Here is a 27,742-nt window from a genome sequence, read left to right as displayed (position 1 = left end):
GGTGAACAGAAAGGCGACAATATCGTGCTCCCAAGATATGTTATGTGACCCTGTAGTTTGTATAGGGTTACACAGTCCAGTCATACCGCTCTCCTCCTGGCAACGACTACACTTAAATTTAAATAATCCAATTGACACTGAATGATATTGACTTGGTGGAACATAAAACAGTAACAGAGTAAAGTTAGAGAAGAGAGAATAAGGGCATCACTACTTTTAACTTGTCACACAAAAAAAAAATCAACACTAATAGACAAACACTAGCCTAACTTAACTGTACCTTTCCTAATCTTAAGTACATAATTAACCGTTACTCCCACCCTTAACCTACAGCCACCTACGTGACCCAGAGTGTCTCCCTAGCTTCTCCGCCGGTCAACATTGGTCTACCCATTGGACCCCAAGACGGACGGACCCCAGCGGACCCCCAGTGGACCCCAGGTCGTTCTGCAGACGACCCCAGACGACCCAGTAAAGATGGAAGAGGAGCAACAACGACTCCAGTCTGTCCCACCAACATCGGTCTACCCAGGATGGACCCCAGGACGGACAGACCCCAATGGACCCCAGGTCGCTTGTCAAAGACCCATGGGAGAAAGAAGAGAGAAGAAAGAAGGGAGAAGAAAGAAGAGAGAAGAAGGAAGAGAGAAGAAGGAAGAGAGAAGAAAGAAGAAAGAAGAAAGAAGAAGAAGAAGATAAGACAAGCTGAGTGAGACACGATGCCTCGTGTCCCTTGCTGGCGTCAGCATCATTGCATAGAGCTATTTCCCCCACCCCCCGTTACAATGTTGGCAGCGGTGTTGAACAATGTTGTAGGTAGTTGGTGTTCTTTTAACATTGTTCAGTCCCACGTGTCTTTTTGCCGCTCAGGCGCTATCAGGGAGATCTTGACAGGTGTTTTACTTTCGCGATTTAGCGAGTTTTTTCAGGCTAGGAGATTGTGATTCTCTAGTGTTGTGGTTTAGTGATTTTGTGAGTTTTGTGGTGTTCAGGGAATGTTCACCAGAACTTGCGTGTGTAGTGATTTATGTTAGTTATAAGATTTGGGCGATTTGGGAACTTAGCGGTGTTGGTAGTGCAGGTCAGCTGAGTGTGACAGGTGACCTCGCATGTCCCACGGGGACACCCAGCCACCGCTGGTCTCCAGGTCAGTGGGGAGTGGCAGGTGTAGTTCTTAAATAGATTTTAAGTAGTTTTAGTGGTTCTGCTCAGATTATTGCGATCGACTGTTTTACTCCATTTGAACGCAATAACCCGAGGTGTACTGGTCTTGTACAGCATGCTAGGGGGAGCCTTAGTATGTCAGTAGACTTCACGTTGGGGACGCTCGACGTTAGATAGTCTGGTCACAGGGGTGGCAACAGTTTGGGGTCCACCCCCCGTTACATCTTCACTCTCCTGTGACGCCCACAGTGATCTTCACTCTCCTGTGACGCCCACAGTGATCTTCACTCTACTGTGACGCCCACAGTGATCTTCACTCTCCTGTGACGCCCTCAGTGATCTTCACTCTACTGTGACGCCCACAGTGATCTTCACTCTACTGTGACGTGTGAACAAGTCGAGGCCTGCTCCAGTGTGTGTGTGTGTGTGTGTGTGTGTGTGTGTGTGTGTGTGTGTGTGTGTGTGTGTGTGTGTGTGTGTGTGTGTGTGTGTGTGTGTGGCGTGTCCTCCCCAGCTGACAGCTCCCTAGGCCCTGACACCTGTTTTATTTAGTTCCCTGTAACGACCTACACCCTGACCGGGATTGGTTAGGGTCATCCAGGTAGAGAGGAAGGTCGACAGGTAGGAATGCTATCACGTAGGCAGGCTAAGTAGGGGGTAGACGAGCTGCTAGGACCCTTTCGTCAGGACCCTATCTACCTATTCATCAACATAGTCATCAGGACAGTCAGTCCATAAACTCAGCCTTCAGCGAATCATTTATTCATCCAGTTATTCATCCTGCCATCCATCGATAACTTGAGTACTAGCTAACCTAATCATCCATGCCACCATCTAGGAGACCTCCTGGATGGTGGCATGGAGGGGGTGGGGGGTGAAAAAATAGTCTTGAAATGTTTATATGAAGGAGCTGGGGTCCAGGAGCTGAAGTCCGGTCGTGTTTGCAGAGATAGACGTGTTCGTTCCGGCGCCGCCAGCATCAACACACTCAGCCAAGGCCAGCACTACCTCCATCATCCTTCACCCGCTCCCCCTCATCCACTCCCCTCATCCGCTCCCCCTCATCCACTCCCCTCATCCGCTTCCCCTAATCTGCTCCCCTCACCAGTTCCCATCACCCGGTCTTATATTACACTGGCGGAAAATTACCCAACCAAGGCCATCACCAGTATCCATACATGAGCCGTGGCTGGTGAGAGGTCTGGCCTTGTTTACGGCCCTCTCGTGTGGCTGGTGAGAGGTCTGGCCTTGTTTATGGCCCTCTCGTGTGGCTGGTGAGAGGTCTGGCCTTGTTTACGGCCCTCTCCTGTGGCTAGTGAGAGGTCTGGCCTTGTTTATGGCCCTCTCGTGTGGCTGGTGAGAGGTCTGGCCTTGTCTATGGCCCTCTCGTGTGGTTGGTGAGAGGTCTGGCCTTGTTTATGGCCCTCTCGTGTGGTTGGTGAGAGGTCTGGCCTTGTCTATGGCCCTCTCGTGTGGTTGGTGAGAGGTCTGGCCTTGTTTATGGCCCTCTCGTGTGGTTGGTTAGAGGTCTGGCCTTGTTTACGGCCCTCTCGTGTGGCTGGTGAGAGGTCTGGCCTTGTTTATGGTCCTCTCGTGTGGCTGGTGAGGGGTCTGGCCTTGTTTATGGCCCTCTCGTGTGGTTGGTGAGGGGTCTGGCCTTGTTTATGGCCCTCTCGTGTGGTTGGTGAGAGTACTGGCCTTGTTTATGGCCCTCTCGTGTGGTTGGTGAGAAGTCTGGCCTTGTTTATGTTATGCTGATAGAGAGAGAGATTTGCTGCATTTTCCCCCGTTGTCAGAAGGCATTCGACACAGTCCTATACTAAAGACTCTTATTCGAGTTAGAGAAGGCGTTGTGACGTTGTGTAGGAGTACCGAAGGAGATGACGGAGTACCTCTTAGGAAGGAAACAAAGGGTCACAGGGAGAGAGCAGACAGCGAGTGGATAGATGTAAGAAGTGGAACTTGTAGGCGTTCAACCTCTCCCTAATACGTATGTCATCGTCCTGATGGCTAAAAATTACTCCTTCATTTCAATGTCCGCCGATGATGCGAAATAATAATGATTTACAGAGTCAGAGGAGCGAGATTTTTACCGTAATTCCAAATATATTATACACAATATCTAGAGAAAGTCCGAGAAATGGCTACTGAACTTCAACCCAGTCAGGTGCCACGTTATGAGGCCAGGGGCCGGAATGAGAACACCCTCACGCCAGAATGAAGGTGAGGCAGAATCCTGCATAACAGGAGGAGAACATTTTGGGAGTCGACGCAACCACAAATCTAATGATTAAGCACATTAGAAGAATAAGGTCAGTAACATAGTGCCAGGCTGACTAACCTGTGCATATCATCCAAGGACGAAGGAGCTACCAAAGCACTTCATACAACCTACGTAAGACCCACTTTCAAGTGTGCAGCCAAGGCACGTAACCATCACATTAAGATGTACAAAGCGAAATGAAGGAAGGTCTAAGACGTGTAACAAGTCTCATTTTGTTTCTGAGCAGAAGGGGACTAAGCTACAAGGAAACACCAAGGGCACTAAACCTCACTACACTTAGAGCCCAATAGGCTCCAGAATCTATACACCAGCTGATTGACATTCGATAGGCGGGACCAAAGAGCCAAAGCTCAACCCCCGCAAGCACAACTAGGTGAGTACACTGTGTGAGAGGAGGAATCGAGAAGACATGTTTACGACATACGAGATTCTAAAAGGAAATGTTGACAAAGAAAACCCATATGAAGTATGAAGAGTAGAAGAGAATGGAGACACAGATGGGTCGTAGAGGCGAGAGACCTCTTCCGTGAACACGTCCGTAAATAATTGGAGTGAATTAATTAGTTGTTGAAGCTTCCACAATACAAAGTTATACTTGTAAATATTATAAAAGACGAGAGAACAATCATTTTCTTGAAATACTTCGTGAGACAGGCCTGAGGAGCTGACGTTTACCCCTTACCACCACAACTAGGTGAGAACACCTAGGTGAGTACATCTATTAATCTACCAGCTACATTAATCAGTTCAATGCTGAGTGTTTCCATTAATTTGACCCCGTGCAAGACGAGACAGTCTGGTATACCACAGTAGGGAGCAGCAGCCTGCGACGCATAGGGAGACGGCCCACATGTTTCCTGTGGCCGCACTGGAGACGCCCCCACACTCCTGGAAATTATTCTCAGTGTATCCTGGTGGAGGTGTGACGTGGTGTAACACACCCGTAGCTTGGTGGAGGTGTGACGTGGTGTGACACACCCGTAGCTTGGTGGAGGTGTGACGTGGTGTGACACACCCGTAGCTTGGTGGAGGTGTGACGTGGTGTGACACACCCGTAGCTTGGTGGAGGTGTGACGTGGTGTGACACCCGTAGCTTGGTGGAGGTGTGACACACCCGTAGCTTGGTGGAGGTGTGACACACCCGTAGCTTGGTGGAGGTGTGACGTGGTGTGACACACCCGTAGCTTGGTGGAGGTGTGACGTGGTGTGACACACCCGTAGCTTGGGGTGAGGGACACCGTGATGACGCACGAGCCACATGTTTGTAAACAAGACGTGAGCCAGCATGCCTGCGTATGAGCTCCTCATAACTCATCATCCCCGCCTCCTACCCGCACTCACTCACAACCACGACTTCTCAACTCATCTTATTTCAGTCGAGTCAACCAATTAAAATATACTAAAGCTCTCAATTTCCTACGCATTCCGTAAGAGATCCCCGATGGCGCAGTGGTAACACACTCGTCCGGCGTCTCGTGAGCGTTTGTGCCTGGGTTTGTATCCTGACCGGGGAGGATTGACTAGGCGCCAATCCTTAACTATACGCCTCTGTTCGCCCAGCAGTGATTGGGTACCTGGTTGTTAATGATTGGCAGGTGGTATTCCAGGGAAACTAGCGGACAAGGCTCACCACGAGCTATGGGAAGGGAAAGTGAAGGGACGACGACGTTTCGGTCCGTCCTGGACCGAAACAAGTAGATTGTTTTGAAAAAATCGACTTGAGAATGGTCCAGGACGGACCGAAACGTCGTCGTCCCTTCACTTTCTAGTGTGTGGTCTGGTCAACATATTTCAGCCACGTTATTGCGACTCCTCGCCTGCGCATGGGAAGGGAAAGCTCTCAGCCGGTTAACAGGAGTCAGCAGTCGTCTCTTCCAGGATACGCGTGTCAAAAAAAAAAAAAAAAAAGGATAGCAGCCGTGCGCAATCTCCAGGTCTTTTTCTCTCTTAAAGTCCATAAGGGTTTCCCCTTAATGTAAGGTGTGTATGTGTGGCGATCTGTTGCCAGCCACCCAGATTCATAACTTTGCACATGCCTTAGTTAAACTCTACTAACCACTTTTTTCGGACCATTATCTAAGTTTGTCTCAGTCATCCTGTAATTCGTTATAGTCTTTCGCCGTATGTATGTTTCTTATACTTGTTGTCGTCAGTAAACTCATGCTGAGTTAAATATATTAATGCTGAGTTATATATATTGATCTACCAGCATTTTAATGGTCTTTTCCAACAACTTGCATCGTATCTATGTTGTAATTAACGTCTATTGTCTCTCTCCACTATCTGTATATTGACTCTCTTTCAACTTTCCGATAGTTCACCTGTTTCCAATAAATTATTATGTCTTATCAAACGTCACCGCCCCCCCTCACTCAGCGCGCACACACACACACACACACACACACACACACACACACACACACACACACACACACACACACACACACACACACACACACACTAGGAAGTGATGTTGTGGAGGCTGGCTCCATACACAGTTTCAAGAGCCCAATAGGCTCAGGAACCTGTACACCTGTTGATTGACAGTTGAGAGGCGGGACCAAAGAGCCAGAGCTCAACCTCCGCAAACACAACTAGGTGAGTACACACACACACACACACACAAAAGACTGGTCCCAGAACTGAGAGGTATGAGCTACGAGGAAAGGCTAAGGGAGCTGAACCTCACATCCCTGGAAAACAATAGTAAGGGAAGACATGATAACCACTTAAAGAACTCTCAGGGGATTGACTTAGTGGACAAAGACAAACTCTTTAGGACGTAACTGGGCATGATACTCTCTACACACTCAACCATACAACTAACCAGTTAACCAAGTTAACAGATGGTCAACTAACCAGTTGGTCAAGCTTCCAGTCACTTAAGAAATCACGAAATTAACCAATCAACCAACCAACCAACCAATCAATCAGCTTGACAATTAACATGCCGGTCAGCCAAAAAGCCGGTTAACTAATCAACGAGTCAGTCAACCATCTATCAAATCAGTCACACAGCCAATCACACAGCCAGTCAGTCATTAAACCTCCCTTGTCTTAAACTCCTGAAACCCTCCCTTAATATTTTCTTTCATTCTCCCTTTATCCTTTTTTTCCTTCATTCATTCCCTCTCTCTGTCTCTGTCTGTCTGTCTGTCTGTCTGTCTGTCTGTCTGTCTGTCTGTCTGTCTGTCTGTCTGTCTGTCTGTCTCTCTCTGTCTCTCTCTCTCTCTCTCTCTCTCTCTCTCTCTCTCTCTCTCTCTCTCTCTCTCTCTCTCTCTCTCTCTCTCTCTCTCTCTCTCTCCCCTCCCTTGTATATTGGCTTAAGACCGAGTCTCTGCCCTTATCATCAAATGCTTTATTTTTACCCCCTTCTATATATCCTATCTCTCCTCTTCTTGTTACCCTCTATTTATGTTCCCTTCTCCCTCCTCGTGCTCTTCGTCTCCTCTCATTCTTCGCTCTCCATCTGCCTGCTCCTCGTGCCTCCACAACTGCGTCACGGCGCTGCAGGGGGCGGCCTCCGGGAGGTGTGTGTCTCTGTGAGTCGCTCCGGGGTGTCCTCCCATGGACAAGTGTGCTAATTTAGCTTGAGACCAACTGCTTTCCAATTATCTGAGTGGCGTGTTTAGCTTGTGTCTGGACGATGGTTGGTGAATGTCACACACGTGGTGAGCCTCGTCCTTGTCTACCTGTCTACCAGTGTCTACCGGCGAGTGAGCTCTAGCTCCTAATGCCCCGTCTCCTGGTCTTCATCTACCTGTTGGTTTATAATTTGATTATTCCAATGTACGAATTCCTTGTCGAGTCTGGCTGTAATGTTATGGTTGGAGGTGGCTTCCACAATTTCATCTTTCAATACACTCCACTTGTTCATCAACCGTACAATTGTTGTTGTTGTTAAAGATTCGATACCTGGAACAAAAAGTTCCAAGTAGCACGGGCTATGGTGAGCCCGTAGTGCCTTAACCGTACAAGGTACGAGTCTTTCCTTACAGTTCTTTGACTCATTTGTGTTATCAGGTTCCAATAATGTTATCTTGTTCTACTTTCTTTCACGTTAAAGAGGCTCTCATTGTTGACCTTTTCTATTCCCCGCAGTATCATCTATGTTGTGATCATATCCCAGCTGTCTCTTCTGTCCTCGAAGGTTGTGAAACAGAGTTCCATTAGCCAATCCTCACGGCTTAGCCCCTCTTATCCCTGGCACCAATCTTGTCGCAGACATCTCTACTTCTTTCAGTTTTAGTTGTATGCTTCACTAGGTGTGGATTCCATTGCCGGTGCTGCATATTCCAGTGTTGGTCTAACAAACGTTGTGTACATGGCCTTGAAGGATAAATTATAAACAACAGCGAGCTAATCTTTTTCACGTCTTACTTAATCCTGTGATAGAACTCAAGTCAAGTTTGTCAGGCACAATTTTATCTTTTTAAGCCCATGTTGACCTTCCGGTAGATGTTTGGTCCTCTCGAGGCATTCAACCATTCTCAGCCCCATTACTTTGTCCAACATTGTGCACAAAATACTGTACTTGTTAGTGGCATTGATCTCTAACGTATGTCACAAAACGAAACAATCTCCAGACAGCAGCTATGTTGCTTACTGGTTGAAAGAACAAAGTTTGAAACTAAAACTTAAATAATAGAGGAGCATGATGGTGGGTTTGGTAAGGCGGTCACGATCACCGCCGCTGTGGCCACGCTCATTTTCTCCGGTAATTATCGTTTGTATAACTTTTTATTTGTCGAGTTTATGAAGTGTGTTGTTTACCTGGGTTGTGGTGTCAATGGCTGGGTACTGACTGTATTAATTGTTGGTAGGGTTGTTGTTGACATCTTGTAGTTGCTTATCGAGTGTTTTGATCGGTTATTTGCCAGGTATTTCCGGTGATGAGTTACTTGTCGCGCGCCGGTTCCTCTTCTTTATGCTACGCGCAGCTTATGTGGTGTTGATACGGAGCGCAGGTACCCATGGAATGCGCCCTATACACTCTGCGCGACGGCGCTGATCATTTAGATGATGTGGTGTAAAGTTTGTCGCGATCGTTGGTCTTTAGTGGCGAGGAAGACCGGAGGATCGGCTGCGTCCAGCTTCCCGGTTTCGGGAAATGATGAGAAGGGATGAGATCCCGTTAGTCGCGCTCGGTGACTTGCGGAAAATATTGTTGTGGTCGGTTATTTTCCAAGAGTTTGTCGTGATCAATTATCTTGCGGGAGTTTGTTGTGGGATTTACTATTGTCAGTTATTTTCAGAAGGTATGTTGTGGTCGGTTACTTTCGGAAGGTATGTTGTGATCGGTTAGCTTCCGAAGGTATGTTATGATCGGTTGCCTTCGGAAGTTATGTTGTGGTCGGTTACTTTCCAAGGGTTTACTGTGGTCTGTTACTCACCTGAAAGAAGATATCGTCCACCAGGCTGGCGTCGATCATCGCGCTATACTCTGGACTCTTCAGTGTCTTCTGGTATTTCTGAAAAGGAAAGTATGCGATGTTATTAAATGATTGTACCGTCGGGACATCAACTTCGGCTGCGAGGACTCTCTTGATGCTCACAAATACAATAAACATCGTGAGAGTTCCGTTGAGGATAAATATTACTGATTACATTTGTCCATAATTATTATAAAGGAAACAATAAGAGCTGTAAAAAATATGAAAAGATTAAATTAGTTCAAGGAGGAGGCAGCAAAATATGGAAATGGAATTATTCATATATTTATATGAATTTATATATTGTATATATCCTACTAAAATGCAAGAACTGTACTTATAGTAACCATGTGGTGGAGAGTACAATATGTAGTGATGGACCAATAAAAGCTGACTTTTGTATTACTGAATTTAAACAAGCAGAAAACTTTATAAACTAAATATAAGACCTATGCCAGTTAGCACTGCAGAGCAGCATCCTGCACGGCCTCTCCTACCGCTCAAGGGTCATCCTAAATATGAGCGGGCAGGTGTGTCCTTGGTGGCGTACACTTGATCAAACAAACAGGTAAGGGTAGAGGTCAGGTAAAGGGCAAGGAGGTGCGTGAAACAACGTTGGGTTAGTGTGGGGCGGCGTGTGACCCCTGGTGTGACCCCTGTGTGACCCCTGGTGTGACCCCTGTGTGACCCCTGGTGTGACCCCTGTGTGACCCCTGGTGTGACCCCTGGTGTGACGCCCCAGGTGTGACCCCTGTGTGACCCCTGGTGTGACCCCTGTGTGACCCCTGGTGTGACCCCTGTGTGACCCCTGGTGTGACCCCTGGTGTGACGCCCCAGGTGTGACCCCTGGTGTGACCCTGTGGTGTGATCATCAAGTGTGCACACACATGGTGCAGGTCAACACCGTCTACAAGACTCTTGCCCCTTCACCTTTCAACACGGAGGCCTGACCCTTGCCGCCTTACCTGGGCCCTACTGCATCCGCGTCTCTCCAATAATTGAAGGTGCAAAAGCAAGTGTAGAAGTGTTGAAGATCGTGGTTGTCTAAGGCATTGTAGAAATGTGGGAAATATCTGTCTGTCCAAGGTTGATAACCTGACATGTGGGGCGGCTGGCCTCACCCAACTTTGCAGGGTGAATGGCCTGGGGTACGGGATGGACATAAGCTGGTCGAGGTCTTACCTTGAGGTGTTTGGGGGGCTTAGCGTCCCCGCGGCCCGGTCGTCGACCAGGCCTTTTCGTTGCTGGACTGGTCAACCAGGCTGTTGGACGCGGCTTTTCGCAGCCTGACATATGAGTCACAGCCTGGTTGATCAGGTATCCTTTGGAGGTGCTTATCGAGTTAGTTCTCTCTTGAACACTGTGAGGGGTCGGCCAGTTATGTCCCTTATGTGTAGTGGAAGCGTGTTGAATAGTCTTGGGCCTCTGATGTTGATAGAGTTCTCTCTCAGAGTACCTGTTGCACCTCTGCTTTTCAACAGGGGTATTCTGCACATCCTGCCATGCCTTCTGGTCTCATGTGGTGTTATTTCTGCGTGCAGGTTTGGGACCAGCCCCTCTACTATTTTCCACGTGTAAATTATTATGTATCTCTCCCGCCTGCGCTCAAGAGAATACAGATTTAGGCATTTTAGTGGTCCCAGTAGTTTAGGTGTTTTACTGACTAGATTCTAGCAGTGAAAGATCTCTGCACGCTCTCCAGGTCAGCAATTTCTCCAGCTTTGAAAGGGGTTGTCATTGTGCAGCAGTACTCCACTCTAGAGATCACTAGCGTCTTGAAGAGTATCATCATTGGTACAGCTTGAAAAGTTCTTATCAATCCTGTCATTTTTCTTACAGTTGTGACGGCTACTTTATTGTGTTCTTTAAATGTAAAGTCTTCCGACATGAGTACACCCAGATCCTCTGCATTGTTTTTTCGTTTTATGTTATGATTTGACTGAGTTTTGTACATGATTTCTGTTTTTATATTTTCATTTTTTTCCATAGCACATGAGCTGGAACTTATCTTCATTAAATACCATATTATTTTCTATAACCCATTGAAAGACCTGATTTATATCTGACTGGAGGTTCGTTGTGCTCTTTATGTTGTCTACTCTCATATTAGGTCGGTCATATTGGACCTATAAGAGGGAGTTGGACCCCAGTCCGTAACCCCTCCCCACCCTCACGTAATGAGTGAAAGATGGTTGGCTGAGTCCCTAGATTTCGTCACTAAAAACTATGACCCGATATCATGCCTCTATATGACTAACCATCCTGTGTGATAGGAAATGTATATGTTTATCTCTCAGAATGTTTGGTAATATGTTTATTGCTTGTGATGTGTGTCTATGTATGTATTAACACGATGTACTGATCGGGGTGAGAATAGCTTGAGCTACCTCATCCCTTTGTGTGTATTTTACCTCAATAAACTTATTTCAATTTCTATTTCAAATCCTGTGTGATGGGGATTTTTTAGCATCACCTAGTTAGCTTTTTTGACACACTGTACTCTACTTCATATAGTCTAGGGCAGCTGCACTAATGCAGATGTGCCTCATGTATTAATAAAAAAATGTGTTAATATAAAAAAGTGTGTATTTAGTATTACATTTTATGAGACAGAGGAGAAAGGGGTAAGGTTGTGAGAGAGGGTAAGAGAGAAGGGGAGACAGGTGAAGAGGTAAGAGAGGGGAAGAGTGGGAGAGATGGAAGGAGACGGGGAGAGGACATGAGAGGAGAGGGAAAGACAGATAGGGGAGATGGGGTATAGGGAAACAGAGATGAAAGAGGGATGAGATAGGGAGAGAGGGGAATAGGAAATGTGAAGGAGAGAGAAAGACCCGGGCGCCTCCGGCCCCTCCCCCCCCCCCCCTCTCCCCCAGTCAAAATAATGGCCAAGTGAAACGTGGCGAGGAGACCCCTAAGACTACACGCAACACAATAATACATCCAGGGGAACAAATCCACAAGGGCAGTGACGAGGATTCGAACCTGCGTCTGGGAGCATCCCAGACACTGCCTCAATCGACTGAGCTACGACAGGGTTAAAAGGCAGATTAAGGCAGTGTCTGGGATGCTCCCAGACGCAGGTTCGAATCCTCGTCACTGCCCTTGTGGATTTGTTCATTTGATGCATCACGTTAGTGTGATCTCTGTGTGTGAATACGTCCAGGGATTGCAATTACTTTATTCACTCTCGTGTTCTTGAAGATATCATCATATAGCACCCAAAATTTTCCGGTGCAGACTACTTATCACATGCCTCTGTATGACTAACCATCCTGCGAGATGGGGACTTTTTTTAGCACCACGTAGCTAGCTTTCTGACACACCCTGTACTCCCCATCATATAGACTAGGGCAGCTGCACAAATGCAGATGTACCTAATGTACTAATAAAAAAAAGTCCAGGACAGACTCTGGGTGCATTATGAGGATGTCCCCAAGAACACGAGGGGGAATAAAGTGGTTACAAAGCTCCAGGTACCTCATGCCAACGGGTTTGATAACTGGGCATTCGGTGATGTAGTGTGCAAGATCATGCCCCATTGCACCTGGAGTGCTCAGGATTGAGAGATCCATCACCTGTAGCAGGTGGCTACAGGTGACGGATCTCCCCCCCCCAAAAAAAAAAATTATATATATATATATATATATATATATATATATATATATATATATATATATATATATAAATATATATATATATATATATATATATATATATATATATATATATATATATATATATATATATATATATATATATATATAAATATATAAATATATATATATATATATATATATATATATATATATATATATATATATATATATATATATATATATATGTGTGTGTGTGTGTGTGTGTGTGTGTGTGTGTGTGTAAATCACGAAAATTAACCCATGATGAAAAATGTGACAGTGTCAGACCACGGAGGAAGAATTGAAACAGGAATCTCCTAAAGTACTTTCGTATATTAATACATCTTCAGAAGGAATGATTTACAAGTATTGGACATATATATATAGGCAGGAGAAAGAGGTGAAGTGAAGTGAGGTACAATGAAAAATGAATGGGAATTAGGTGGATATAAATAAGAACTGCAGAAGGCCTATTGGCCCATACGAGGCTCTCATTTATACCCACTAATGATTTATGGGCCCATAGAAGCCTGTGGTTTCTATGGGCCTCATAGAATTGCCTACATACTGAGATCTTTGGGGCTGACAGTCCCCAAGCGGGCATGTGAAGACATAGACGACGTTGGTTTCTTTCAAGGTGTTCTGTTTGGTGTCTGGAGAGTTCTTCTTGAGTAGGTTGGCCGTTTTCTTGTTTTTGGAGTAAATTGTCAATTGTATCTTCTGATTTTTGTCTGTAGGGATAACGTTCCTATTAATATCTTTCAAGACACTTTCCTCCGTTTTATGAGCCGTCGAAAAGAAGTTCCTGTAAAACAGTGTAATAGGGGGTACAAGTGTTGTGTTAGTTGACTCTTCAGAGGTTGCATGGCGTTTCACCTTTCTTTTAATGACGTCTTCAACATAACCGTTAGAGAAGCCATTGTTGACTAGGACCTGCCTTACCCTACAGAGTTCTTCATCGCCCTGCTTCCAACCAGAGCTGTGAGTGAGAGCCCGGTCGACGTAAGCGTTGACAACACTCCTCTTGTACCTGTCTGGGCAGTCACTATTGGCATTAAGGCACATTCCTATGTTCGTTTCCTTAGTGTAGACTGCAGTGTGGAAGCCTCCATTCCTTTCAGTGACTGTTACATCTAGAAAGGGCAGCTTCCCATCATTCTCCAACTCGTAAGTGAACCTTAACATGTTAACATCGGTGTATGAGGATGACTACCAGGTACAGTATGAGGTGGACTCACCGTGAGGATAAAGTTGAGGTTGTTGACGTAGTTCCTCTCTGTGTCGTGTAGTTCACCAACCACGTGAGCCCGCGTGTCCTGTGGGAGAGAGAAGCTGTCACTATGGTGTGTGGATCATGGTGACGGAGGGACAGTACAAGGGTGTGGTGACACTCTGGTACTGGCGCACACACACACACACACACACACACACACACACACACACACACATTGACGGTTGAGAGGCGGGACCAAAGAGCCAGAGCTCAACCCCCGCAAACACAACTAGGTGAGTACAACTAGGTGAGTACACCCACACACACACACACCCACACCAGGAAGCAGCCCATACCAGCTAACTCCCAGGTACCTATGCTGCAAGGTAACAGTAACAGGGAAATCAGGGATAAAGAAACTGTCCATTTTTCCTCGCCATCGCCTGGAATCGAACCCGAGCCACAGGATTACGAGCCCCGCGCGCTGACCACTCAGCTACCAGCGTGTGTGTGTGTGTGTGTGTGTGTGTGTACTGACCTAGAGGTGCTGGCAGGGGTGACTGCCAACGTTCACAAGCAGGTGAGAGGAAGTTTTACACCTGTTGATTGTGTCGTCAATTAACAGGTGTAAATAAAGGCCACGTGGATGGGCTCTTGCCCCACACCGACCTTCCCTCTCCCCTGCCCCCCCCCCTACCCCTAGTTCCCTGCCCCCCATCCCCCCCCCAGCAAGGCCGCCCCCCATTCCTAGCCCCCCCAGCTCTCCATCCTCCTCCCCCCCACCCCCTCTTCTTCCACTTGGGTGTGTGTGTGTGTGTGTGTGTGTGTGTGTGTGTGTGTGTGTGTGTGTGTGTGTGTGTGCGTGTGTGTGTGTGTGTGTGTGTGTATGTGTGCGTGTGTGTGTGTGTGTGTGTGTGTGTGTGTGTGTGTGTGTGTGTGTGTGTATGTGTGTGTGTGTGTGTGTGTGTGTGTGTGTGTGTGTGTGTGTTTGGCTTCCTTGTCCGTGCGCTCCAGCGCCATCTTTAAATGCCTGCGGGTCTGAAGCCTCGTGTGTTTGTTGTGTTAATCTCTCTCTCTGATTGTTTCGTGATTTTTCCCCTTTACTCGCCTTCTTCTTCTTCGTTCACTTGTTGCGTAACTTTCATTTTCACCTTTTTGTGGTTCTGTCTCTTCCTCTTTCTCCAACGTCGCCACGTCTGTCTGTTTGTCTCTCTCTCTCTCTCTCTCTCTCTCTCTCTCTCTCTCTCTCTCTCTCTCTCTCTCTCTCTCTCTCTCTCTCTCTCTCTCTCTCTCTCTCTCTCTCTCTCATATATTTGATGAGAGTTGTGTATATATTTTATACAAGTTGTAGTGTTGATGTGTTGGAGGGGCGGGGGAGACTTCCCTGGCCTCTGTTGTCCTGCTCCTGCTCCCTCCCTCACTCTTGCTCTTGTGTCTCTCCCACCACACCTGCTGCCACCACACCTGCTGGCTCCCAGACCTGCTGTGAGTACAGAACTGAACACAGGACAGTACTGTGAGAGAGAGAGAGAAAGAGTGTGTGTGGGTACTCACCTATTTGCTCATCTATTTGTGTTTGCGGGGGTTAAGCTTTGGCTCTTTGGCCCCGCCTCTCAACTGTCAATCAACTGGTGTACAGGTTCCTGGGTCTATTGGGCTCTATCATATCTACACTTAAAACTGTGTATGGAGTCAGCCTCCACCACATCACTGCTTAATGCATTCCATTTGTCAACCATTCTGACACTAAAAACGTTCTTTCTAATATCTCTGTGGCTCACTTGGGCGCTCAGTTTCCACCTGTGTCCCCTTGTGCGTGTGCCCCTTGTGTTAAATAGCCTGGCTTTATCAACCCTGTCGATTCCCTTGAGAATCTTGAATGTGGTGATCATGTCCCCCCCTAACTCTTCTGTCTTCCAGCGAAGTGAGGTTTAATTCCTGTAGTCTCTCCTCGTAACTCATACCCCTCAGCTCGGGTACTAGTCTGGTGGCAAACCTTTGAACCTTTTCCAGTTTATATCTAGTCAAGGATAAGACTAAACTCCATGCTGGGGCTGCATACTCCAGGATTGGCCTGACATTTGTGGTATACAAAGTTCTGAATGATTCCTTACACAGGTTTCTAAAGGCAGTTTTTATGTTGGCCAGCCTGGCATATGCCGCTGATGTTATCCTCTTGATATGGGCTGCAGGAGACAGGTCTGGTGTGATATCAACCCTCAGGTCTTTTTCTCTCAGACTCTTGTAGAATTTCATCTCCGAAATGATACCTTGTATCAAGTCTCCTGCTCCCTACACTTATCTTCATTACATTACATTTGTTGGGGCTAAACTCTAACAACCTTTTGTTCGACCATTCCTGCAGCTTGTCCAGGTCTTCTTGAAGCCTCAAGCAGTCCTCCTCTGTCTTAATCCTTCTCATAATTTTGGCATCTTCAGCAAACATTGAGAGGAATGAGTCTATACCTTCCGGGAGATCATTTACGTATATCAGAAACAGGATAGGACCGAGTACTGAGCCCTGTGGGACTCCACTGGTGACTTCACGCCAATCTGAGGTCTCACCCCTCACTTTAACTCTCTGCTTCCTATTGCTTAGGTACTCCCTTATCCACTGGAGCGCCCTACCAGTTACTCCTGCCTGTTTCTCTAGCTAATGCATCAGCCTTTTATGGGGTACTGTGTCAAAAGCTTTCCGACAGTCCAAGAAAATGCAGTCCGCCCAGCCTCCTCTTTCTTGCTTAATCTTTGTCACCTGGTCGTAGAATTCTATTAAGCCAGTAAGGCAAGATTTCTCCTCCCTGAACCCATGTTGGCGATTTGTCACGAAGTCCCTTCTCTCCAGATGTGTTACTAGGTTTTTTCACGATCTTCTCCATCACCTTGCATGGTATACAAGTCAAGGACACTGGCCTGTAGTTCAGTGCCTCTTGCCTGTCGCTCGTCTTTGTATATTGGGACCACATTCGCCGTCTTCCATATTTCTGGTAGGTCTCCCGTCTCCAGTGACCTACTATACACTATGGAGAGTGGCAAGCAAAGTGCCTCTGCACACTTTTTCAGTACCCATGGTGAGATCCCGTCTGGACCAACAGCCTTTCTAACATCCAGATCCAGCAGGTGTCTCTTGACCTCCTCACTCGTAATTTCGAACCCTTCCAAGGCCGGCTGGTTTACTGCCCTTTCTCCTAGCAGAGTGACCTCACCTTGTTCTATTGTGAAGACCTCCTGAAACCTATTGTTGAGTTCTTCACACACCTCTTTGTCATTCTCTGTATACCTGTCCTCGCCTGTTTTAAGTTTCACTACCTGTTCTTTCACTGTTGTTTTCCTGCTGATGTGACTGTGGAGTAGCTTTGGTTCGGTCTTGGCTTTGTTTACTATATCATTTTCATAACTTTTCTCTGCTTCTCTTCTCACCTAACATACTCATTCCTGGTTCTCTGGTATCTCTCTCTCTCTGCTTTCTGGGGTTCTGTTATTCCGGAAGTTCCTCCACGCCCTTTTGTTCAGTACCTTTGCTTTGTGTGTACTCACCTATTTGTGCTTGCGGGGGTTGAGCTCTGGCTCTTTGGTCCCGCCTCTCAACTGTCAATCGACTGGTGTACAGGTTCCTGAGCTTACTGGGCTCTTATCATATCAACATTTGAAACTGTGTATGGAGTCAGCCTCCATCACATCACTGCCTAATGTGTGTATGTGTGTGTGTGTGTCAAAGAGCCTGTATTTGCCTTCTAAGTACAATTCCGTGAATATTTGATATATGGGGATTATGTGTATGTGAAAGGTAAGAGGATCAAGAGGAGGGAGTGTAGTAGCAGCCAGCAGAGGTACGAGGGGGCGACCCGCCGCCACCACCACTCCCTCTGGGTCTGCCCGCCACAGTGTAAACAATGGAGAAAAAATGCCCCCCAACCCTCAGCCCCAGATGAAGGCCGTCTTCCTGGTGGTGCAGGGGCACGCCACGTTGGTCTTGGCCCCCCTCAGCGGCCTTCAGGCCCCGGAAGATCTGGGGGACGTCAACCACTCACTCACTCACCTGCACTCTCACCTCTCTCTCTCTCTCTCTCTTGTCTTACAGTACACACACACACACACACACACACACACACACACACACACACACACACACACACGAGTAAGGGGAGACATGATCACTGCCTACAAAATCCTCAGGGGAATTCACAAGGTAGACAAGGATAAACTATTCAACACGGGCGGTACGCGAACAAGGGGACACAGGTGAAAACTGAGTACCCACATGAGCCACAGGTACGTTAGAAAAAACTTTTCCAGTGTCAGAGTAGTTAACAAATGGAATGCATTAGGCAGTGGTGTGGTGGAGGCTGACTCCATACACAGTTTCAAATGTAGATATGATAGAGCCCAGTAGGCTCAGGAATCTGTACATCAGTTGATTGACAGTTGCGAGGCGGGACCAAAGAGGCAAAACTCAACCCCCGCAAGCACAACTAGGTGAGTACACACACAGGTACCGTAGTATGGAGGTGGCCGCAGTACAGGGGATGTCCTCACACACACACGATGGCCAATTACAACTTAATCCAACTGATTACATTCGAACTTTTCTTGTGTTCGAATCGCACCTCTCTAAATTTTTCACCTAATAAATGACAATAGAGAATTTGTTTGTTTACAAAGTACATTACAATCGAGCGATGGCTCTTTGAGGGTCGATGGTAGCTTAGAGGAGCCCAGGGTTATCTTGAGATGATTTCGGGGCTTTTTTTTGTTAGTGTCCCCGCGGCCCGGTCCTCGACCAGGCCTCCACCCCCAGGAAGCAGCCCGTGACAGCTGACTAACTCCCAGGTACCTATTTTACTGCTAGGTAACAGGGGGCATAGGGTGAAAGAAACTTTGCCCATTGTTTCTCGCCGGCGCCTGGGATCGAACCCGGGACAACAGGATCACAAGTCCAGCGTGCTCCCTGACGCCCGTCCCTAGCTCCCTCGTTATTATAATATTGGTAGAAGTATTAAGAGGTAGTAATTAACCTATGAGTGCTGATAATATTAGTGGCAATACTTTCTTGGTGCTAGCTTGTGTTATTGAGTGCGTGTGTGTGAGCAGCGGTGACGGGAGTGTGTAGTTGAGTGCGTGTGTGTGAGGAGCGGTGACGGGAGTGTGTTATTGAGTGCGTGTGTGTGAGAGGAGGGGTGACACTAGGCTGGTGTCCCTGTACATCCGCCCCCCCCTTCCCCCTAGAGTTGACCTTGGAGCAGGTCATAACCTATCCTCTTCTCCTACTCTCTCTCTCTCTCTCTCTCTCTCTCTCTCTCTCTCTCTCTCTCTCTCTCTCTCTCTCTCTCTCTCTCTCTCTCTCTCTCTCTCTCTCTCCCTCCCCGCCCCTCCTCCTAGACTGGAGGGAGGAACTAGGTTATTCCCTGTGGTTGGTCACTAAGCAACGTGAGGCCCGGACACACACCTCCCTCCCCTCACTGCGGTAAGTCAACACGCTGTCTCCTCTACCTCCACCACGGCTCTCTCTCCCTCGGCCCATGGCTACAGGAAACATTCCCTCCCTCGGCCCATGGCTACAGGGAACATTCCCTCCCTCGGCCCATGGCTACAGGGAACATTCCCTCCCTCGGCCCATGGCTACAGGGAACATTCCCTCCCTCGGCCCATGGCTACAGGAAACATTCCCTCCCTCGGCCCATGGCTACAGGAAACATTCCCTCCCTCGGCCCATGGCTACAGGGAACATTCCCTCCCTCGGCCCATGGCTACAGGAAACATTCCCTCCCTCGGCCCATGGCTACAGGGAACATTCCCTCCCTCGGCCCATGGCTACAGGGAACATTCCCTCCCTCGGCCCATGGCTACAGGGAACATTCCCTCCCTCGGCCCATGGCTACAGGGAACATTCCCTCCCTCTCACTGTACCACCACTAAAGATTTACTCTCCCGGATGGGAAAGATTGGTATAAGTCTCCCGCCAAGACTCTAGTTATAGGGACGTGACCTGTGTTATTACTTCACATGTTCCCTCTTCCTTCTGTGGTCACTCGTCCACTACACTCTCCTTCTGCACGAAGCATCTTTATCCTCTCCTCCTCTTCCTCCTCTTCTCTCTCACATTCTTTGTTTACCTCATTTCAGCCAAGCGACCTCTCCATCTCCCTCTCCCCCCCTCCTCCCCTCTCCACTCTGAGGTTCCACGGCGACTCTTCCTTCCCTCTCTCTCTCTCTCTTCTCTTCTCTCTTGCTCTCCTTATATTTTTGTCTATCTCAGTTTTTATCTTTCTCTTTCTGTCTGAATTCTGTTCCTCTCTCTTCTCCCCTCTACCTCCCTCCCTCCCCTCTGCCTGCCTCCCTCCCTCCCCTCTTCAACCAGTACAATGGTGGATTTAGTAGGATATTGTGCTAGGATAAGGCCAGTTTTGAGGCTTTATGGATAAAGTGACCCATTCTCCTTAATCCTGGCCCGCTCCTGCTGTCATGAAGGGCTCTTTCTTGGTCCTGTGTCATCGTATCCTGCCATGCCTCGTCGTCCGGGACGTTCAGAGACTTCCTTCACCACTTCTTTCTTGCTCTCCTTCCATCCTTCTCTTACCTTTCCATCCCTCTCTTCCTTTCTTACTCTGCTTCCCCTCGTCCTTTTCTTTTTATGGTATTCCTTCCTCTCTTTCTCCTTCCCTATAAAGGCTGTGACGCTTACGTCGTAGTGCAGGAACCAACAGCCTGACTGATCAAACCACCAAACAGAAGGCATGGTTGAGACCGGGCCGCCGGGGCACTGATTCCCAGAACCGGCATAAGGGAGGTTGCTTGCTCTCTTGGGAGGTGCAAGAGTAGCTATGTGGACCGCCTCTCTACGGTTGCTCTTCTTTTCCGCCTATTTATATAACTAAGACTAGTGTTCATAAGGACTGTCATATGACGTACCTAGTGAAACGGTAAGCAAGAGCTGTTATCCTACCTCGGCTCATCTGAAGCCTGCTCCTAGTGGCTCATTTATCTCATGAGAATGTACTTTGAAACTATCACATAGTTTCCTTATATAAGGAACCTGGTGAAACTGCAAGCAAGAGCTGTAATCCTGCCTCAGCTAAGTTGAAACCTACTCCTAGAGGCGCCTTAAATTTAAATTTTGCCCCGAGGGGCGAGTTTATTGGGCAGCGCCACTCATCTTGTGAGTGGACATACCGCCATAGCAGCATGCACAACACTCCCCAATAGGAAGAAAACCCGCTGGGTTGTTCATCCTGTCACTTGTAGGAGACTTTATTTCTCTCCGTGAACCTCTATGTCTCCGTGAACCTCCGTGTCTCTCTGGTCGACACATTACTATAACAACTATTCAACACCTTTTTGTAAGATTGAGTCAATTTCTACGACCTACGATTTCTACGAGTCCCTCTTCCGGTGACCTTTCCTCTTACGCCTTGCAGACGCTGCGAGTGACGCCACAGAAGCCGTGGATGACACCTCAGGAGCAGCGAACGGCACCCCAGACGCCGCCAATGGCACCCTAGGGGCACATCACCCGTCCAAACATGACACATGCCCTAATACTATCGTCTCCCCTACATCCAGACGCCATTTTCTCTCTCGTCACAAGTCTCCCATTTTCTGTGGCTTGACCGCTGGCCTTGTGGCGCCTGGCTGGCAATAACTCATCGCCCTCACTGTCACCCTCATTCATCACTCACATGACTCATCCATCACGGTAAGATCCAACATGGCAAATCCGTATATATGTTGAAGCATTTCAGTGGCAGGTTTGGGACCAGGCGAGCCTCCACACCTGTAGTATACGTCCCAAACCTCCGCCTCCACAAGCCTGTGTTTATATATCTAATAATAATTATATATTTAATGTGTTTAATTATAAATTAATTATTATTTTAATTAATATCTTAATGTATACCGGAGTTTGCTCGTCCTTCTAAGACTGGCAGAAGTTGTCACAGGTGAAATACGACTTTAAGCTTTGACGTAAAGTTTTAAGGTGTTGAGTTTGGTTGACTAAGACAGACACTGTGACGTGCTGTGAGGAGAGGGGGAGCGCCTCCCCCCCTCACTGTGGCACAGCAAGGAGGGGGGGGGGGTGAATGAGGGGGCCACCCCCCCTCACTGTGGCACAGCAAGGAGGGGGGGGGGTGAATGAGGGGGCCATCCCCCCCCTCATGTGACAAAATAAGAAATTAAAACTAAATGTATTTTTCTTGCACCACGACTTACCTGTAATTCTATATTGAACATCGAAGTACTATCTTCAAATATATATATTTTTCTGCATCTAATTTTTTAAATTGTTGTGTAAGTGTGGGTGTATGGGTGTGCGGGGTGTGGGCAGGTGTGGGGGTGTAGGGGGGGGGCAAGTACAAGTTCTTGCTTGGTGACAGTAGATGACAGTAGATGACAGTAGATGACAGACACTAGAGCACCTCCAGCGTGGCGGTAAACCCGTCTACGTGTATAAGAGAATGTCTGTCTGTCGGGTTCTTGACGTACACGGGCCCTCAGTGTGACGGGTTCTTGACCTAGACGGCCCTCAGTGTGACGGGTTCTTGACCTAGACGGCCCTCAGTGTGACGGGTTCAACACAACCAACAAAGAACGTGACTGAACGTTGCAGCAGAGACAAACATATTAATAACTTGCTAACACACCTTAAGAAAATATTGAGAGAACGGTAGAAACGTTGAGGCGCTCTGAATTGGTTAATATCGCACAGTGCTTTGCTGTGGCTTCTTGCACTGCAACACTGAGCGCCGGCGTCTTGCTCAAGTCACCAGAAGTGAACGTCGCAGGTGGTGGGAGGAAGCCAAGGGTGGCAGCAGGTGGTGGGGGGAAGCCAAGGGTGGCAGCAGGTGGTGGGGGGAAGCCAAGGGTGGCAGCAGGTGGTGGAGGGGAAGCCAAGGGTGGCAGCAGGTGGTGGGGAGGAAGCCAAGGGTGGCAGCAGGTGGTGGGGGGAAGCCAAGGGTGGCAGCAGGTGGTGGGGAGGAAGCCAAGGGTGGCAGCAGGTTATGGGAGGAAGCCAAGGGTGGCAGCAGGTGGTGGGGGGGGAAGCCAAGGGTGGCAGCAGGTGGTGGGGGGGAAGCCAAGGGTGGCAGCAGGTTATGGGAGGAAGCCAAGGGTGGCAGCAGGTGGTGGGGAGGAAGCCAAGGGTGGCAGCAGGTGGTGGGGGGGAAGCCAAGGGTGGCAGCAGGTGGTGGGGGGGAAGCCAAGGGTGGCAGCAGGTGGTGGGGAGGAGGCCAAGGGTGGCAGCAGGTGGTGGGGAGGAAGCCAATGGTGGCAGCAGGTGGTGGGAGGAAGCCAAGGGTGGCAGCAGGTGGTGGAGGGGAAGCCAAGGGTGGCAGCAGGTGGTGGGGAGGAAGCCAAGGGTGGCAGCAGGTTATGGGAGGAAGCCAAGGGTGGCAGCAGGTGGTGGGGGGGGAAGCCAAGGGTGGCAGCAGGTGGTGGGGAGGAAGCCAAGGGTGGCAGCAGGTGGTGGGGAGGAAGCCAAGGGTGGCAGCAGGTGGTGGGAGGAAGCCAAGGGTGGCAGCAGGTGGTGGAGGGGAAGCCAAGGGTGGCAGCAGGTGGTGGGGAGGAAGCCAAGGGTGGCAGCAGGTGGTGGGGAGGAAGCCAAGGGTGGCAGCAGGTGGTGGAGGGGAAGCCAAGGGTGGCAGCAGGTGGTGGGGAGGAAGCCAAGGGTGGCAGCAGGTGGTGGGAGGGGAAGCCTACTCTGTCTCAACTCACTCGTGTTCGTTGGAGACGAGCCAGAACGTTGACTTCCAATTGCTTATGTCTCTCGCCCCTCTGTATCCTCCCCTCACCCCTCTGTATCCTCCCCTCACCCCTCTGTATCCTCCCCTCACCCCTCTGTATCCTCCCCTCACCCCTCTGTATCCTCCCCTCACCCCTCTGTATCCTCCCCTCATCCCTCTGTATCCTCCCCTCACCCCTCTGTATCCTCCCCTCACCCCTCTGTATCCTCCCCTCACCCCTCTGTATCCTCCCCTCACCCCTCTGTATCCTCCCCTCTTCTCTCTCCAACCTTTTTTTTAATCATAGATTAGTAACTCTGTCATAGAACTCAATGATGTCTACGACCTTCCCTTCAAAATCCATAGTGATGTTTCCCTAGAAGCTTAGTGTTCTCCAGGTGTTCTCTACGTGTTCTCCAGGTGTTCTCCAAGTGTTCTCCAGGTGTTCTCCAGGTGTTCTCCAAGTGTTCTAAAGGTGTTCTCCAGGTGTTCTCCAGGTGTTCTCCAAGTGCCTCACGACCCTCAGCCTCACCTCATCACTCACACTGTGTATTGGTCCATTTGGTAAACTTGTTCAGTCTCGTAACAGGAATAAGTTCAACCCTCAGCCAAGGATAAGGAAGTAAAGAGTCCACATAAGCAGGATAACATCAGCAGAATTTGCAACAATACTGAGCATAATGGCAGCATGTCAAAGCCCATGTGAGGCTAGTCTTGCAGTACACAGCACCTGCACGGAACCCAACTTGTACACACACAAAAAGGAAAAATATAAAATTTCATATATATTTAGCCTTGTGCTAGATGTGGGACATTTAACCTACCAACACTAGGCAAAGACCCTAAACATGTAATCAGTGGAGGGGGAAAAATTGAGGAGAAATAGTTACGACGTAAAAGATACCTTTTATGGATAATAGGAAAGACTCTTTCAGAAGATGTAAGGAAATACTTCACCAGAGGAAGTAAGAAAGTACCCCACTAGAGGAAGTAAGGAAGTACTCCACCAGCAGGCGGAACAAGCTATATAAACTGTCTGAGAAACAATTGAAGCACCATTTCCGGCGCGTTATGTGGTTGTGTAGGTGCAGCGCCACTCAGAGGGCCTGGTGCAGGCCAGCAACATATATACAAGCAAAAACTGCAAATTAAGACAAAAAAAACATTTAATGGGAAACCGTAAATAAAAAAAAGCAGCCAATGAACGCCCGCCAGCTCATCAACCAGCTGATACCAGAGAGTCAGCTGATCCACAAAGTAAACAAAGGCATCCAGCTGGAACGCGCGCGAACACCAACTCACTCATTCGCGTTATCGCTACACCAGGTTAATATTACCACGGAGATCACCATTAGCCAGAGATTATTAATATCTAGTTTCACTGATCAGGATTATTAAGTACAGTCTGGGATAAGTAGCGGGCAGTGTTGGTGTGTTTGTGTTGTGGTGGAGGGCGCCCGGGAGGTGGACCGCTCACAGAGGGGCAGCTTGGGCAGTGATGCTCCTCCGTGTTGCTGAAAGGTTAGGATAGGTTAGTTAAGTTAGGTTAGGTTAGGTTAGGTTAGGTTAGGTTAGGTTAGGATAGGATAGGATAGGTTAGGTTAGGATAAGATAGGTTAGGTTAGGTTAGATTCCTGGCCAAGATTTTGTGCGTAAGGGACTATAGGCGGAGTCCTCAAGCCAAGGTGAGTAAGTTTAACTCATTACTGATTATTTGAGTGTCTCTTAGTGCAATACATACTGTTTAATGCGGACGTTAGAAAAGTTGTGAGTGTGTGTGAGTGTGTGTGTGTGTGTGTGTGTGTGTGTGTGTGTGTGTGTGTGTGTGTGTGTGTGTGTGTGTGTGTGTGTGTACTCACCTAATTGTGCTTGCGGGGGTTGAGCTCTGGCTCTTTGGTCCCGCCTCGGACCTGTGTGTGTGTGTGTGTGTGTGTGTGTGTGTGTGTGTGTGTGTGTGTGTGTGTGTGTGTGTGTGTGTGTGTGTGTGTGTGTGTGCGCGCGCGCGCGCATGCCTGTGTGTGCTCGCCTATTTATGCCTGTAGGATCGAGTTTTAGATCTTGGACTCCGCCTTTTTCACCCGCTGGATGTCTAATGCAATAATTCCTCACCTATCTTTATATCACATCTACTCTTAACGTTATAAATGGAGATTGCTGCTTCATCCTGCTCACTTAGTTCATTCCTCTTCTTACTACTCTAATTCCCACTCTAAAATACAACTTTGTGACATCTCTGTGACACATCTGAGTCTCCAGTACAGGTAGAGAGGAACGTGGGGAGGGCTGCAGGAGGGCTGAAGGGGGCTGGGTTGAAGGGGATGGGTTGAAGGGGATGGGTTTAAGGGGCAGGGGTAAGGACACCATCCATTATTCAACTCCACATGAGACTAATGAGGCCCGGATGTTGCAGTATTCCATTAATCTCCCGCCCACCACTCTGCAACATTCAACAGTGGGAAACATGAGAAGGAAGAGATGAAGGCTCCATATAAGCCCTCCCACCCTCCCATATACCCAGCTCACCACACCAACTATACTCCCCCCATGCATACTCACATCACTATAATGCCATATAATTGCATATATGAGCAAGTATTGAAGTCATGCACTGCGATCGAACTTGCGTATCTGGCCTCCCGAGACACATAGGTCAGTGGATAGTCCCCGGAGGTCCTGGATGAGGTTCTGGGAGTTCTTCTATTCCCCGAGCCCGGCCCGAGGCCAGGCCTGACTTGCGATAACTTAATCCAACAGACTGTTGCTTGGAGCGGCCCACAGGCCCACTATAGCCTGGTTGGTCCGACACTTCTTGCAGAAAACTGTCCAGTTTTTTTGAAGACTGGAGAGTTTTACCTTTGTTCCTATGGCATATTGTGCCTATGGCATCTTTACCCCACTGGTTCTATTCTGCATTTCCTTCCATATCTTTCGTTCCGGTATGCTGTTATTCTAATGTGCAAATTTGGGACCTGGCCCTCCAGTATCTTCCATGTATATATTATCTGATACCTCTCTCGTCTCTTTTGTAGTGAGAACATTTTGAGAGCTTTGAAACGGTCCCAATAATTTAGGTGCTTTATCGCGTCTATGCGTGCCGTATATGTTCAATGTACTCCCTCTATTTCAGCAATCAATCTCTCCTGTTCTGAAGGGGGAAGTGAGTACTGAGCAGTACTCAAGACGGGACAACACAAGTGACTTGAAGAGTACAACCATTGTGATGGGATCCCTGGATTTGAAGGTTCTCATAATCCATCATTGTTGTGGTGGCCGCCATATTTGCCTGGTTATGCTCCCTAAACGTTAGGTGGTCAGACATGAGGACGTCAGCCGTATCTTACCTCACAGCCTTAATACTTTCTTAGGTTCTTAATATTTTCCTGCTCGCGGCTGTGTTCTGTGAGAGGAAGTATGTGGCAGGTGGCGCAACGTGTGGGGGAGGGGGGGCATGGGGCATGAGGGAGAGAGGGGGGCATGGGCACTAGGGAGGGAGGGAAGGGGCATGGGCACCAGGGAGGGAGGGAAGGGGCATGGGCACCAGGGAGGGAGGGAAGGGGCATGGGCAAGAGGGAGGGGGGGGCATGGGAAGGTGGGAACTACAGAGACACGTTCATCTGGACACATCCCCCGACTCTAGCAGCATAATATGCTGTGACTTGAGACCTCAGACCGTTTTCTTCCAGAAATGTTGGTGAAATGTTTGAAATAAAGTGAACGTCCGCGTGTACCAAATAGCTTATACTGCGTGAGAAGTGTTCACCGCGACCAGTCTCAGTCACAATACTATCAGATCTGCCCTTGACACACAGCACTGATCTCGTGCTGGGTAGAGGCGCGTCTTACAAGGCGGCATTTGAGAGTGCAGACACGACCTGCCGTCCCTCTGGTGAGCCATGGGATAGTTATGATGGGATATGTCGTCAACCGGTCCACCTCTGCCCACTCACACTCTGACGCAATACGCCAACTTAACCAACCATTCCCCCCAACCACATGCCAGCTTATGACACAATGCGTCCAGTTATCCAGTCCCTTCATGCGCCGGCCTGCTGTCGTATATCTTATCATGTTAATGCTCGTCGCTTACATGGAATGCAATAACCTCAATGTTGTTTCAGAAGGAATAACATCAAAGTTTAATTTCTCGGTCAGCAGTGACGTTATATTTTCCCGGAAACCCGCCATTGGTCAGAGTGTGCTAAGACGTCACAAGTGAGGAGAACCAATCAGGGGTTGTGTGAGAGGTGACGTCACAGGCACTGGAGAGGTAGTGGAGGCAGCCAGCTGCCAGGCAGTTA

The 27,742-nt window shown here is 48.4% G+C and overlaps 1 protein-coding gene across 1 annotated transcript in view; it reads right to left on the bottom strand.

Annotated features, from left to right (window-relative positions):
• Positions 1–27,742, bottom strand: part of LOC123765431 (uncharacterized) — a 102,855-nt gene that overhangs the window by 36,747 nt on the left and 38,366 nt on the right. Inside the window, 2 exon segments of the mRNA XM_069333690.1 lie at positions 8,842–8,919; positions 13,754–13,831. Coding sequence (XP_069189791.1) covers positions 8,842–8,919; positions 13,754–13,831 — 156 coding nt within the window.

This window comes from Procambarus clarkii, chromosome 30 (genome assembly GCF_040958095.1).
Source record: "Procambarus clarkii isolate CNS0578487 chromosome 30, FALCON_Pclarkii_2.0, whole genome shotgun sequence".
Classification (NCBI taxonomy): Eukaryota; Metazoa; Arthropoda; class Malacostraca; order Decapoda; family Cambaridae; genus Procambarus; species Procambarus clarkii.
The sequence above is the reverse complement of the archived record's forward strand: the minus strand, read 5'-3'. Positions and strand labels throughout refer to the sequence as shown.